The sequence below is a fragment of the Eleutherodactylus coqui genome, chromosome 1 (assembly GCF_035609145.1).
Source record: "Eleutherodactylus coqui strain aEleCoq1 chromosome 1, aEleCoq1.hap1, whole genome shotgun sequence".
Taxonomy (NCBI): Eukaryota; Metazoa; Chordata; class Amphibia; order Anura; family Eleutherodactylidae; genus Eleutherodactylus; species Eleutherodactylus coqui.
In genome coordinates this window covers 136,438,250-136,451,188 of record NC_089837.1, presented here as the reverse complement: position 1 = coordinate 136,451,188, position 12,939 = coordinate 136,438,250, and the positions used below count along the sequence as shown (strand labels likewise).

Sequence of the window (12,939 nt, the reverse complement as noted above, 5' to 3'; positions counted from 1 at the left end):
GATGAGCTCAATTCCAGCCATGGCTGCCACACGGCATAAAGTGCATTAAGATCTAGGTCCTCCTCAGCTACCATCTCTTCATAACGCACCAGTGTGTTGGTTGCCTCCACCCATTGACCTCTGGTTGGGGAAATGTTGGTTCTCCACAATCTTGGGATAATTTGCCTAACGGCCTGGACAAAGAATCGTAACAAACCCCTTTTTACCCTTGCTATAGACCCTGGAAACATAGACAACAAAGCCATCTCGCAGGTGAGAACAATGGGAGCAGCACATATGCTGTTATACAGGGCCAAGACATCCGCTGATAATGCTGCCACCGGGGGGCAATCCCACCATATGTGACTCATACTACCCCTACTCCCAGAGCACCTCCAGCACATGGGGGAGGTGTGGGCAAACATTCTATGTAGTCGCTCTGGTGTCCTGTACCATTGCGACAATATCTTAAAGTTAAGTTCCTGGAGTCTAGAATACACAGTCCCCTTGTATGTTAGAGTGATAGCTTTTTGCCACTGGTCTCGGGGAAGGTGCCGACTCAGCTCTCTTTCCCAAGCCCCAATATACTCCGTGGGTTCGTCTCCCACCTCTTGAGACAGCAGCATCTTATATAGGTACGATATTGGGTGTTTAGGAGTATCTATGGAGGTGCAAATTACCTCGAAGAGCGAAAGGAGTTTAAATAAACCTGCACCGGGTGTCAGGAAATCCAAGGTGCCCCACAGCAGAAAATATCTTAGCCATTCTCCCGAAGGAATCCGAGTCACCTCAAAGAACTCCACCAGAGGCCTCAGCCCACTAGGTCCAAGAACATCCCTCAAACGTGGAATGGGGTCCGAGTGCATAGACAAGAGATGCGTACTGTGCCTTAAATTGTGGATTAGCGAGTAGCGGGGTGAGAGGTCTGAGGATAGAGAGCAATCTGCGTGGCTAAGCATATCCATGCGGACCTTAGTTGCGAGAGTAGAGGGGACAAATCAAGAGACTCATCAATGCGCTCGCTGCGGTTTTTTTTACGCGAATGTCAATAGGACTTTCTAATGTTAAAAAATGCATCACGCAAAAATCGCAAAGCACAAACTTGCGATTTTTGTGTGAAGCGTTTTTAACATTAGAAAGTCCTATTGACATTTGCGTTTAAAAAACGCTGCGATATCGCCAGTGTACAGGAGCCCTTAGGCCAGCTTCACACGGACGTGTGTTAAAGCATAGTAACATAGTATGTTAGGCCAGTTTAGCCTGTTTCCACCCCTCCCCCCTTGTTGATCCAGAGGAAGGCAAAAAATACCCAATGATAAGCGAAGGTTTGCACGGCAGTTTTGCCTGTGCGCGTGTATGTATCTTACTGCGCGTAAAAAAAAATGAAGCATGCTCCCATTGATTACAATGGCAATTAAGTTTAACATGTGCTATTTTAGTATACAGGCACGAAAATGGAAAATGCTGTGGGTTCTTTTGCGCAACTGAAATGTGCACACAAAAAATAGATATGTGACTGAACCCATTGAAATCAATTACTTTTATTCACTGCGAATAGAGCGGACAAATTTTGCACACGTAATACACAGCACAAATGCTTTGTAAGACCTCTGGACTGATTTGAACACTAAGGTTAGCTGTATACTTTCTCCTGCGAATTTGCTACAAAGTTGCTTCCAAATTTAAACTGTGGAAACTACGTTGTTCGCAGAGTAACTCCCTCCCCCTCCCTTTTTTTCAGCTGCCATACAAGTCTATGGTAGCTTTCTGCATAAGGGTGACTACCCACTAGCGGTTTTTTTCACTGCGAAATTTGCAGCGTTTTTTTTTTCTGCAGGGGTTTATGGGACTTGTAATGATTTTGCGCGATCGCGATTTTAGCTTTCCAAGTCCCATAGCCCATAGACCCCTGCAGAAAAAAAAAAACGCTGCGAATTTCACAGTAAAAAAAACGCTAGTGGGTAGGAGCCCTAACACGGACAAAGATAGGGCAAGTCCTATCTTCTCTTGTACGAAGATTTTGCACGCCAAAAACATGTTCGTCTAAATGAATCCATTGAAATGAATACTTTGCTTCATTGTGTTGTACGGGCGAGATTTTCACATACGGAAATGCCTTGGCAAATACATTCCTCTGCTTAACTCCTTAACAACATAGGACTGAAGGTTATGTCTTGCACGTTGGAGCGTGTATGGAGGGAGATCGCGTGTATTTATGTGCGTACAAAACCGCGCACCCACATACATGCAAAAACACGCATGAACACAGGTCCGTGCCCATTGCCTTCCCTGAAAATCATCCCTGGCTTGTGTAAAAAAAAAAACAAAAAACATATACTCACCTCTCCGGCGCTGTCAGGGCTCAGGTGCGTCTAGCCGCTTGGGTTCCCAGCAGTGAATTCAATGAATGGCTGAGCGCTGCCTGTGATTAGCTGAGCGCTCAGCCAATCAGATACAGCCTTTTCAGCAGGCGGGGATTTTAATATCCTGTAAAACACGGATATGTGAACACACTATAGGGAACCAATGGTTCTAAAGAGATGTGTGGTTTTGTGCACGTGTATGTATGCACATAAACATGCTCCTGTGAATGAGGCCTGAGGCCCTATGGCTGACACCTGCCCGCAACAGCTCCGAAAAACCACGCAACTTATCTAAGCTGTTAACCCTTTAAATGCCGCTGTCCATTCTGACAGCGGCATTTAAATCCCTGAGCTGATGTTCCGGTGTCCCGTACAGCCTCCCCAAGATGAGATTGCAGGGAGCTGTGCGGGTGTCATGGCAGCCCGGGCACTTCTGAAAGGTCCCAGGACTGTCATAGCAGGATGCCTATCAAGCCATGCTCGTAGCATGGCTTGATAGAATGCCTGTTAGAACGTGGTATGATGTAATGCTATGGTATTACATAATACTGCAGGAGTTCTTGTCTCCTATGGGGACTAAAAAAAAAAAGTTAAAATTAAAGGGGTTGTCCCGCAAAATGAAGTAAAGGTAAGCACTTCTGTATGGCCATATACATGCACTTTGTAATATACATCGTGCATTAAATATTGGCCATACAGAAGTTATATACTTACCCCCCTGTGTTGGCGTCCCCGTCTCCATGGCGTCGACCGAATCCTTCTCCCGACTCGATTAGACGCGCTTGCGCAGTCTGCCTCTTCTGTCCCGTTGAAGGGGCCGCTCCAGCGCGCTTGTGCCGCACAGCTGGTCTGCGCATGCATAAAGCACCCCTTGAAAATAAGGCACCCCCTGAAATTTGCAGAAGTCCCAAACATAAGGCACCCCCCCCCGATAGTAAGGCATAGTAAAGTGTGCAGGCAAGTCAAGAGGCCTGTCCCCTGCTGCCATCCCCATTGTCTCCTACCTCCAGATGTATAGGTAGATCTGCAGACAGTCTGCTGTTATCCTGTCCCTGCTGTGCTGTACGAGTGTGCTGTTTTGAGCTCCCCTTGCTGGCTGGAAAAGTCCATACTGTACGTTCTGTTCCTGCTGTACATGTCTGCTGTGATGAGCTCCCCCTGGTGGCCGGAAGCTGCAATACCATCCCTGCTTACAAGTGTGTACAGGAACTTCTGTCTGCAGACAGGTACGTTACTTTACAGCCCTTATTTTTTTATGGCTCTGTGTGTGAGTCAGGCAACCTGTGTGTGATTCTTAAGGCTGGGTTCTCACAGAGCGTATTTCCAGCGGAAATCTTGCAGTTTGGCCACAGCGATAAACAGCGAGATTTCCGCCGGGAAAGCGCTGCTTCAAAACCCACAGCACTCAGCCGCTTGTTTTGAAGCGACCTGGCTGCACGCTTTTCCGTTTCTGTGGCCGGTGAATCCCAGCTTTGCCGTGACAGATTGGCTGTCCCATGTGGACGAGATTTCTGAGAAATTTCGTCCACAAAGCTGGCCAATTGAGGGATTAGCGGCCACAGATGGATTTGCCACGGCGAAATAAGACACCCCCTGAAAATAAGACGCATATTTGGGAGCAAAAATTAATATAAGACGCGTCTTATTTTCGGGGAAACGGGGTATATAAATTTGGTATCGTAGTAATCGCACTGACCTGTAAAATAAAGTGAGCATGTCATTTTTGTTGCAGTGTGTATATCGTAGAAACAAGACGCACCCAAAGATGGTGGAATTTCGTTTTCTTCCATTTTACTCCACTAAGAATTTTTTAAAAGTTTTTCAGTACATTATATGGTACATTATGTAGCACTATTGAAAACTACGACTCATCCCACAAAAAACAAGCCCTCATACAGCGACGTCGGTGGATAAATTAAAAGAGTTATGATTTTTTTAAAAGGGGGGAGGGAAAAAAAGGGGTACCGTCCTGAAGGGGTTAAACCCTCATGGCGTGGATGTGTAACCCCAAAGGTATGGGCTCATTTACATCTGCGCCAGGGTTCCATCCGCTGATGAACTAACAAATAGGACAAACTAGTTCAGCACGCTGCGCTAATGTGCCCTGTATAATGCTGGAGGTCGGGCTGGAAGCTGAAGAGACCCCAATGGAGTCAGTGGGGTCCCCTTGGCGCTGTTCAGTTCCGTCAAATGACAGTTCCTTTTGGATACCGGGTGCCATTTATCTGCTCGATAATGAAACAGGACAAGGTGACCCAAATGCGCTAATGTGACGGAGCCCGGTGTCAGTTACGTTGCGGATTCTGCACAGAACCTTTCCACTCTATGGCCGCCTGCAGACGGCCGGGTCGGATCCGGCTGCGAGAATTCACCTCCTTCCGCGGCTCCGGCTCTTTGATGTGCCGGCTGCCGGGCAACCGGCGCATGCGCAGACCGGAGCTGGAGGCCGGGGAGTGAGATTTCTGTGCTGGGCTCGAAATAGAGCATGCTGCGATTTGTTTGCCGCGCGAGATTTCGCGGGGCCACATCGCAGCCGTCTGCCTGGGATTGCGTTTGTTAACGCAATCCTATGGCAGCTTCCACGGGCGGAAATCCCACCGTGGAATTTCCGCCCGTCTGCAGGTGGCCTCTAAGGAGATTTTGTACTGTAAACACAGCAGATTTTCCAGTCATTAAGCTGCATAATAAACCTTTCTCATTCTTATTACACTAGAATATCTGCGCTTCATTCACCTCATTCCTTTCTCTCACACTTGGGTGCATACATTCCTACTGATCATTTTGTTACATGCCAATAAAGCAATTTGAAGAAAAAAAAAAGAAAAAAAAAAAAAAAAGAGGAGAGGCGAAGAGGATAACGCTGGAGGCCCGGAGCTCCGTGCACATTGCTGGGATGTTTTCTTAGGAGCCAGCCTTCCTTTGTGTGCTGCTGCTGAGTGGCAGGGAGGCAAGGGAAAAAAAGCCCACGGGAGGGTGACTTGTCGTGCAGCAGGGGAGTAGCATGCTAATTCCTGCGGACAAGTAAAGTGGTGGGACTGCCACATCGTGCGGGATGCCAGCAGCATCTGCCCACGGTCGGTGCTAGGCAGGAGCTCGCCCTCCAGCTGAGCCCATGAGAGTATGGGAAACGGTATGTGCTCCAGAAGGCAGAAGAGGATATTCCAGGCTCTCGCCTTCCTGGCTGTGGCCATTGCATTTGTCTATGGAGCTCTGATGAACTATGAGTTACAGAAGCAGCTGAAGAAAGCCGAAGCGTTGGCATTCAAGTACCAGCAGCACCAGGATTCCCTGTCTGCACAGCTGCAAGGTAAGCCAGGTGCTGTGGAACTACAAGTCCCATCCTGCCCCAGACTGGAAAATGCTTGGAGATCCTTCCAATTAAAAGGAACAGATTTGTTACAAAAGTTGCAATTTTTATATTCTGTGTTATATTGCACTCCGTGGAGTTACATAAAGCAATTGCCAATAAGCAATATTCTCGTGTCCCATTAATCTAAAGTATTGATTAATATTTGTACGACCCGTATATTCATTTATTGCTTATTAATCGCCTCCTCTGATCTGGAAGGAATGTCAGGGAGAGCTCCTACCTCCAAAGTAAACTTTTCTGTCTGCTCCTCCTCCTCCTCCCCCTGTAGGCGAATAGACGTGGACATATTGGTGAAGGCATCCAGGCCAGGACTGACTGGCGTAATGTGCGGCATATTAACTGCCCTGTCATAGGATATAGAGATGTACAGCAGCAGTTACTAATAAGTTCTGCAACAAAGTATCTTTATGTAAACGTTTACACTAAAGGGGCTATAAATAGTAACTTTTGGTCAGGTGATGATTCACAAGATTCTACCTAGGAATGATGGAAATAGTTAAAGGGATTGTCCGAGTCATGGGAGTGGCATCTTAAGGGGTCCCCCATGGTGTAAAATAACAAAGTAGCTCTCTCTTCCCGTTAGTCGTCCCCCTGCTATAGTGTCTCCTGGATGACGTCCTTTTTACAAGCAGCAGTCAGTTTGAGCCGTCTCCGAACAAGCTGCTGCAGCCAATGACAGCACTTGTCAGTTGAGCGCTGAGCGCTGTCATTGGCTGCAGCAGCAGGTTTATGGGACGTCACAGGCGGTAAACAAAGAGCGGAGTGGCTAGTGAAGGATGACAGCGCAGAGGCGAGAATGAGATGATTTTGTATTTTACTCCATGGGGGACCTCTTAAGATGCTGCTTACATAACTCAAACATCCCCTTTAAGGGCTCAATCACATCCGCATTGGATACTTTCGCAACTTCCGTCAATGATTTCTGCTAAGAAAACAGGACGAAATGCCGCCACATGCAGCACCATTTCATCTTGTCAAATCTGGAAAAAGCCAGACTCCAAGTAGACCGTATTGTACTGAATGGGGTCTGTTTGGAGACGTGCGGTTCCATCGTATGACCGTTCCGTGCGGCCCAGGGTTGCCGTTGTCCTGCCCCCTGAAGTGACAGCTGTGACCCCCAGCAGTGATGTGAACAAGCCCTAATTTATTCAGCATGATCGCTCACTTGCCATTCATTCACTTATTAATTCATTCAACAGCCATACAAATGTAGTCTAAATCAACTCTGTGGTCTTGGAGAAACAAACATAGCCACACCTCTTCTCTGACTACGGCCGCCTTCACACAGGTGGGTCAGACCCTGCATATGGGATTCCCGCAGCGGAGTTCGACCTGGTGCCCGGCCGGTGACTCCAGCGTACCTCTCCGCCGTCTTCTCCTCTGCTGCTGAAGTGCCGGCCTATGCGCTGGCGCGCAGTACAAAGGACACCCTGCCATCCCTATGGTGATGACACAGCTGCCGCAACCATTCTGCAATTATGATTGCAGAATGGTCGCAGGACGGACAACTTCCATTGACTTCAGTGGAGGCAGGCAATCGATTTCCGTTCGTGGGCAGGAAATTCCGTATTCTCATAGCATGCTATGGGCTGGATTTGCTGCAGAATCCGGAGGTGGAATCCTGGTCTGGATTCTGCAATGCAAATCCGTGTACAGGAGGCACACTTGATGTACACTGTGTGTTAGTATGCATCAGTGCTCTAAGACATGAGTAGCAAGTAGTATCTTAGACTACCAATGTACAGTGTTCATCAGACAGTCAGAGAAATGTTGCGGCCATCTTTGTTTCACCCGGACTGGAGGGTCACTTTAAAGGCTATGGGCACCTTTGGGGGAAATTTTTTTTTCTGTTAAATGCATGTATTTTTCCGTGACAATCATTTTTCCAATAGGGTTTCATTAAAGCTTTGTACCTTTTGTCCTCTGCAGCTTCTGCATGTCGCTGTATATAGACACTGCAGTCTACGTCGCAGTAGATGATCCATCAGTGAGGCTGGACTGAGAGGCTTAGTTTCCCTCTGCTCTCTTCTCTCCTGAGTGTTCTTCTCAGCTAATTTATAACCACAACCACGTTTATCTCTGTTGTGATAGGAAATTATTGGAATAAAAGGTGCAAGAGAGGAGAGACATGGGCTGAAAACCAATCTGTCATGGCCCTTTTACATGGAATGATTATAGTTCATAATCGTTCAAATTTGAACGATAATCGTCCTCTGTAAACGCAGGCACCTTGTTCACTCGTTCATATTCTGCATGCATCTAATGTGTTTTAGCTTTTACGTAATTGTCATTATCCATTGGATCATGTGACTGGGAACCGCACACCGTGGCCCTCAGTCAGTGTTCCAGGCGCTCGGCTGCCTGTAGTACTCAGAAGCAAGGAAACTTTAAATTTCCCGGGCCCTCCACAGCTCCTGCGCTTACGTCCGCCACTTTGCATGCGCCGAAGTTGGGGAAAGGTTAGCGGATAAAGATCCCACAGAGGGGCATCACCAGAGGCCTTACATAAGTAATTTTACCTCCCCTCACAGATCGGATCCATGATGGGAGGTGAAACTTTAACTTTTTTTTTACTTTTATGCGATTGTCGTTTTATTTTTGAAAACGGCGGTCACGTGACCAGGGAGCCACTACTTCTGGGAGTCGGCAGCATGGAGCGGTCATGTGCACTGCTTGCAGGGTTTTAATCCCCGCAGGGAGCATGTTTGAAGCCCAGCAAGCCAAGGCGTAAAAACACTATGGGGCGGTCACTAAGGGGTTAACACAGGCTGTGCATTTGCATCCTGTGCTTTTAGGGTTTGTATGGAGGGGGATCTGGAGTCAGTCCCACTCTATACAATGCAAGTGCCAGCTTTTTCTTACAGCTGACACCCGCAGTCAACAGCTGTGATCCGGGTTAACGTGGATCGAGGCTGCAAACCCTGTAAATGCCGCTGTCAGTTTTGACAGCAGCATTTAAATCCCCCAAACGGTTTTGCAGGGTTCCGAATTGTTTTTCCATTTCAGTCCTCTTAGAAATCCTTTAAAAGTTTTTCTGTACATTTTATGGTACATTAAATGGTACCATCAAAAAACACATCTCGCCCCACAAAGAACAAGCCCTCAGACAAATACGTTGATGGATGGATAAATAAAAGAGCTGTGAAATTATTATTATTTTTTTTTTTTGGGGGGGGGGGGGGGAGAAACCGAACTAAAAAACCCTATTTCAAAAAATGATTCTCAGCCCAAAATACATATATTTAAAGGAGAAAAAAATGCACCCCAAAGCTGTCTATAGCTTTTCAGTATAAGTGGCCTATTAGGTTGGACTAGAAATTCGAATATATCGTATCCTAGGCTGAGAAGCAAATTTAAAAGGGGTTTTCCATGACAAAATATTGGTGTGGTCTGCAGCTACCAGGTGAGCACTGGCGGTGCCTTCACTTAAATGGGACTGAGCTGCCTTTAGGTCAAGTGACTAATAAACGTGTGCGCTACTTCCAATCGTCAGAAGTCGCCACTCCCCCCACCCCCGATCTAATATTGATGACCTAACCTGAGAATAGATGATCACTATTTTAGTCCTAGAAACACCCTTTAAATTTGTTATTCTGTATCATTGGAAAGGCAACAATTTTTATACTATCTGCATCGACTTGCCTTGTTCCTAGAGATGCAAACGAAAAAATTTTCACCCAAATCTTAGTGGACTAATTTTGCCTGGGGAAAATGTGGGCAGCCATATACTGCAGAGAAAATGTAGTACTAGACGACATGTACACGGGTGAGCACGATATCGGGCCGAGAAACTCCCAACATGGATTCTGGGCTGGCTTTCAATTCCCAATCATTGTTACAAGGCTTGTATATAGAGTCTGACATTGACTTGCAGGAATGCTGCCTTCTAATAGGTGGGGCTGCAGAGGTATTATTCCATCACCCTTATTTGCATCTTTTTATGCTAACTTGGCATTTTGCTACAATTTTTGCAGTAATATACCTCAGATAGAACTGTATGAACAAGTCCTAATGGGATGTGATAGGTGACAGATTTCCGGATGAACTAGAGGGACATTGACTTTATTCAGCCTAACATACTATGTTACTATATCCCTTTGGATTATTATGTCCAGCACTCAAAATGAAATGGTTTTTGTCATTCACGGCTCCTGAGCTCTGTATATACAGTACCAAGTGCTATGGATGCAATCACTTGATGCATTCAGCATAATTTACATTCAGCCAAAAGACTGGTGTGGACCCATTGTGCCAAAAATGATTTGGTATGGGGCTATTCTTGCGGGCAGCACCTGGGGTCCCTTGGTCTTTACCCTTTAACCTCACCAATTGGGATTTGGTCTTTGCTGCAGCAGACCCATTGCTGTTACCTGAGGAGTAGTCTCGGACTTAACCCTTTCCAATCCACTGTCTGACGTCATTATGATTGAAGGCTGTACAGCTCCGATGTTAGAAGACGTCCGTCGGGGTTCTCTTACTGTATATTGCCAGCCTCTCTTCTGTCGGAGCCTATCCAACATGTCACCTCATGCAGTACTGGCTTTAGCCAGCATATAGCGCCGTTGTATAACAGCAGAAAGAGTAAGCCATCTAGGAAAACCAGGATACAAATTGGATTGGAAAGGGTTAAGGCTTTTCCAAGCATTGATGAACTATCATTATAATAGGCCCACCAAATTTCCATTGTTGGGGTCCAGGGCCCTTGTTGGTCATCAGGCTGAAGGGCTCCTTCAATATTTTTCCGGGCATAGTAGATTCTCCTTATTTGCAGCTTTGCCTAGTTTTGAGCGCAGCCCCATTCACTTACAGTTGGCTTTTTCTATGTTTAGCCCATCAATGTTTTGGTCCCAGAAGACCCTTGTTTCCAAAGTAGTGGCACTGTACGGACTGGGAGTGTGGGATATTCCTATAGAAGTCTAAAAACACATTTACACTGAGTGATTATGCCCCCCTGAATACTTGCCAGAACCTCGAATTTGGGCAATAGTTTCCCTGTGTACAAGTGCCCCCCCCCCCCCCATAGGGCACAGAGAAAGAAATTGCTCACTTTTTGCAGAACTGTTGCACTTTTTCATTTTGTTTTGGAACAGACGGCTCGGATGACATTTCAAAATTGACTGTTTGTACACAAGAAATAGCGCTATTATTTCCGGCCACAAGTCTGTGTAAAACATGCACACACTAGACATGCCAATCACTTGCCATCATGCATATCAATCTGTAGTTGTTACTGGCCTAATGCTGCCGCTAGTTTGCTTCTTCCTCCACACAAAAACATTTGCTATTCTGTATAGTTTTTAAGGGTTTTCTGGAGGTATACTACTCTAACCACAGGATAGGTCATGAATACTTGATTGTCAGGGGTCCGCCTCTCAGGATCCCCACCAACCAGCTGGTTGAAGTAACAACGGCGCTCAGGGGAGCAGTGCTGTCATTTCAGTCTATACCAAGCACAGTGCTGTATATTGTATAGTGGTTGTGCCTGGTATTGCAGCTTAGCCACATTCACTTGAATGAGACTGAGCTACTCACAGGCCATGTGACTGATGAAGGTGAAGTCACAGGCATGAGAAGCGGCTGAGCGCCACGGCCTCTTGAACTAGCTGACTGGTGGGGATCCTGAGTGACGGACCCTGGCGATCAACTATTGATGACCTGCCCTAAGGATGGCTCATCGATGGTTTAGCCCTGGAAAATGCTCTTTAATATTTTGACAGAGACAGGATTATAAAAATCACCATTTTGTAGATCCCCAGCGTTTTTGACACAAATCCGAAGCAAATACAAAAGTTAGACATGTCGATTTTGGTCTGGAATTTTCCATGCAGAATATTCTGACGTGTGTGAAAGCACTGCAATGTACTGAAGTAACTTATCTATATACTGTATGATCTAGTCATGTGGACGTACAGCGGTTAGTGGGATCCTGTTATCTTAGCACTGTATGACCATTTTATTTTGGTACTTCTGGATCTTTTATTTGGGCATTGTATAGTGGCATTTTAACACAGGTTGGCAGTATTTATTTAGCTACTGCGTGTTGGTACTTTTGCTACTGTATGACAGTACTTAAGCAGCGCATAGATGTCTTATGTTATTCATATCATAAAGCTGTTTGCAGTTCCACAATATGTTTTCCAAAGCACCTCTGAGTCATTTGGAAATTGACACTTTTATGTAACATTTTCTGATCAAAGAAAAACACTGTGGCCTAGATTTGTTACATTTTGAAATCTTTCTTTGTAAAGCAGCGAATCCTGATGAAAAATAATAAGAGAGCTTAGACCCGCTCATCCGGGAGCCCCGCAGCTCCCGCACTGAGTGCTCCTAGTTTTATTTCAAATGTATAATAATAAAAGTTCCTTTCTGAGTTTGTTTCAGTGATAGTTTGTATTCGCCTTTTTAGCATGGAAACCTTTTATAATACAACCATCTCCTATAAATTAGTAACTTGTTACCTGTACCAACCAATCAGACTTTACATTTGCAGGTTTTTTTTAGTGCAGTTGAACGCTGAATTCTGATTGGTTGGATTTCTTTCCCCATTGAATGTTTTAATACATACTTCCCACATTTCCCTGTACCCTATGCTAATAGAACATGTGTAATGAGGCCGAGGATAAAAGCACCTTTTGAGAGTATGAGCACAAGGGTTATTTGTAGCTGAGGAAAAGAGGTGTCATTGACGTCTATAGGGAAGCTGGAAGGAGCATGTGTAGAGCACAATGGGGCCTGTTTTCTGTATCTTATACTACATCTGTGTACGTTAACATTACTACTGTGCATGGAACTTCTTCATGTATGTAGTCTGACACATTTAAGGCTGCATCTTCACTGTCCATAGGGTAATCTGTGGAGGAAATACTGGACTGGAGAACAAACTAGAATGAATCCCAGCATTGAGAATAAGGGAAATTATTCTAAATAATGCACTTCTAAATTGAAAATGAACAGAAAAGTTTGCAGCACTCATATACAAAATATGGCATCAGGAAATAGTATTGTTTTACGTACAAACCTCAGCTAAACAGTAAGGCTTCGTTCACATCACATAAGAGCCTGACATTTATTATTTAGGTCAAATATAGCCATAGGGCTCTAATCACCTGGCAGATGCCCAAAGTGCCAGTTCATTGGCCGGTGGGAGAAAATGCTGCAAAGTAAGAATGCTTTAAAAGATAGAAGTGTTAATAGTTTGCATTTTGTTAATTGATAAAAAAATAAACC

At 45.5% G+C, this 12,939-nt stretch overlaps 1 protein-coding gene across 2 annotated transcripts in view; it reads left to right on the top strand.

Moving 5' to 3' along the window:
- The first annotated feature begins 5,187 nt into the window (after positions 1–5,187).
- GOLIM4 (golgi integral membrane protein 4) overlaps positions 5,188–12,939 on the top strand; it is a 111,308-nt gene continuing 103,556 nt past the window's right edge. For both annotated transcript variants that reach the window (XM_066600758.1, XM_066600750.1), the window contains exon 1: positions 5,188–5,649. In XM_066600758.1, the coding sequence (XP_066456855.1) occupies positions 5,463–5,649 (187 nt within the window). In that variant the 5' untranslated portion in view covers positions 5,188–5,462. The remainder of the gene's footprint in view (positions 5,650–12,939) is intronic.